Source organism: Sitophilus oryzae, unplaced genomic scaffold (genome assembly GCF_002938485.1).
Source record: "Sitophilus oryzae breed Bouriz unplaced genomic scaffold, Soryzae_2.0 scaffold_1608_pilon_pilon, whole genome shotgun sequence".
Taxonomy (NCBI): Eukaryota; Metazoa; Arthropoda; class Insecta; order Coleoptera; family Curculionidae; genus Sitophilus; species Sitophilus oryzae.
The window spans coordinates 1-3,079 of NW_022146290.1; the positions used below are offsets into that span (position 1 = coordinate 1).

Here is a 3,079-nt window from a genome sequence, read left to right on the forward strand (position 1 = left end):
CTCACAGAAGATCGAGAACACTTCATAGAACCAACAGAAGAAATTAAAATCACACAGGTGGATACAGAAAACATAAATATAAATGAAATAGAAAAAGCTCTTAGGAATATGAAAAGTGGCAAGGCCTCAGGACCAGGAAACATTCCCATTGAACTGGTAAAACACGGACCAATCATACTATTGGAAGTTTTGGCAGAACTTTTTAACAGATGTCTCATACGAGGAGATGATATTCCTACAGACTGGAACATATCATATATTAGTTCCATCCATAAGAAAGGAGATAGGAAGGTGTGTGAAAATTACAGAGGTATCATTGTCACCAGTGCAATGGGGAGGTTGTATGGTAGAATTCTGAAAACGAGAATTGAAATAGAATGCCAAGAACTAGAGGAGCAAAGTGGTTTTCGCCCAGGATGATCGTGCTTAGATAATATTTTTACCTCACAACAAGTTATTGAAAAGAGAATAGCTCGAAATTTATCCACCCATCTGATTTTTATCGACATTCAAAAAACATACGATACGGTACCCTTAACAAAACTTTTCAAAACTCTGACGAAAATCGGCCTAAACAAAGTATACATCCACGCAATCCATAACATTTATAAAAACGCAACCAGCGCCGTAAAAATTGGTAAAAATATATCAGCACCCTTCAATATCTCGAAAGGCCTTAAACAGGGTTGTTGCTTGTCGCCTACTTTGTTTAAAATTTATATCAAGGAAGCTCTGGATGTATGGAGACGTAAATGCTCAGGAATGGGGATACAGATTGGTAATCATTGCTTGACAACCTTGTTGTTCGCCGATGATCAGGTTATAATTGCTAATGATGAGGAAGATATTGACTATATGCTCAGAAAATTGAAAGAGGAGTACGCAAAATGGGGATTGAAAATGAACATGACAAAAACAGAACATCAAAAAATGGCAGACGATGGACAAGTAGACCGGAGCTTAGAACTCAGCAATATAAAACTATGCGAAGAATACAAATATTTAGGAACTATAATATCTCAAGAAGGAACATCAAACAGGGACATTCAACATAGAACACAACAAGGGCAGAAATGTATCCGAATACTAAATTCAGTCCTTTGGTCGAATAAAATAAAATTAAAAATTAAAATGACAATCTACAAATCGATAGTAGACCCTATTTTATCGTACGGGTCAGAATTCTGGCAATTGACTGAAAAAAAACAGAAAAAGAGTGGATGTGGTAGAAATAGATTTCTTGAAAAGAGCGTGTCAGATATCAAGAATAGAACATATTCGAAATGAAGATATAAGTAGAAAGACAGGAAAGGTATTCACAACTATAGTCAACATAGAAACAAGACAACTTGTCTGATATGGACATGTGATGAGAGCTGGGGAAGACCGATGGCCAAAAAGAGCTATGAATATGCCCCTAGAAATCGAAGGAGAAGAGGAAGACCAGTGATATCATGGGAAGAAGGAATTAGAAAAACAATGCAATACGGAAATAAATTGAAGTTTTGTGATTACAGTGATATATAATTTATATGGTTTTGTAACAAATTGCTCGCTATTTTATGGCAAATGCTGAAGCTCTGTAAACCTTAATCAAAGCAAGTGTGTCTGGAATTTTGGGTGTGACTTAACACCCATGTTCATCTGAAGATATGTACTTCATCTGAAGATATGTTCATGTTCATCTGAAGATATGTACTTCTTGTGCACACCCTTGTATTCTAACTGTAGCATTTGTAGAAAAAGTTAAAAATTTAAATATTCACAAAAATTTTACTAATTAATTGTATTTCTTGTAAATATTTCGTAAAACATTTTGGGGATTGTGTAGAGGCTGTTTAAGATATACTTTCTCACTATAAAATACTGGATTTGGCTTTCTATTTGTGGATTTTTCCCCAAAAATATATCACATCGACTTTATCGGCTTTCCGTAAGTAAAAAAAGAGAGGGAGAAAAATAAAATATTTTCCTGTCCGAACAGTTTAGACTGATACAAACGCAGTTCTATCGAACGATTATTATTTATATATATGTTAGCCCGCCGTTTGGTCCAATTTCTCATTTTTATCAGGAACAGGTTCCGACAGTGGCAATTTGTTTAGATTTTTATATTTATTGTTCGGTTTGTTTTTCTGGCATTTTTTGTTCACTCCATTTAGAAGGATTATTGAAGTTTGAGTAACAGTACATAGAAATTTTGATTAAATATAAAAATATAGTAGTATTACAACACAATAAATGCCGTATGTTAAAAAATAGCTATGTACAGGGTGGGTCAAATTCGACGCTTTTAAATGGAAACACCCTTTTCTATAGGAGATAGACGAAAACTAATATCGGTGTCTGGAGCTCAATTTTTGTCAAAAACATTATGGTGAAAACCGCATATCGATATCTGTTACCGTTTCGGAGTTAAGGGGTGTTTTTCAAAAATATGCATTTTTAACAAATCTCTGTAACTTTTTTGCTATAAAAATTTTTGTATTTTTATGAAAACATTTCCAAAGCACCTTTTTACGTAGAATTTAATGGTTTAAGTATATTTTTTTAAAAATTAATAATTTAAGAATTATCACCAGAAGATTTTTTATATGGGACACCCTGTATATTTTTAATTTATTGAAAAGAATTTTCAAAAATATAACACACTTGATATTTTGCTCGATTCCTCTTCGAGATATAGAGTATATAAAAATTCGCCCGATTTAAATAAGTAGGCTTTGAACGGCACCGGCTGTAATACAAAAACATTCTAGCTGTGAGCATCAATTAAAACGAAAATAATATTTGCAATGAGAGATACAGAATTTTATAACAATTTAAAATATCTTTAACCAACATCAACACATTTAAACTATATCTAATAACAATAAAAATAAATAGCAAACCAAGACATGAGATTTTGCTACAGGTGTTCGACATATCAACCGTCTTCTGTTATGGACAGACGCGGCAGTTTTTGAACATTTCTCGCGGAATTCATTAACTCAGTGGGGGTGAAAAATACCTTCTCATAACTGCTAAGTATTTATAATTCTTGTCTAAATTATACCGAAAAATAAGGAACATTTATTCT

At 33.1% G+C, this 3,079-nt stretch overlaps 1 protein-coding gene across 1 annotated transcript; it reads left to right on the forward strand.

The window, feature by feature from the left end:
- Positions 1-762: 762 nt before the first annotated feature.
- LOC115880036 lies at positions 763-1,287 on the forward strand. Its single transcript, XM_030897149.1, has one exon. The coding sequence runs from the start codon at positions 763-765 to the stop codon at positions 1,285-1,287; it is 525 nt and encodes a 174-aa protein (XP_030753009.1).
- The last annotated feature ends 1,792 nt before the right edge of the window (positions 1,288-3,079 follow it).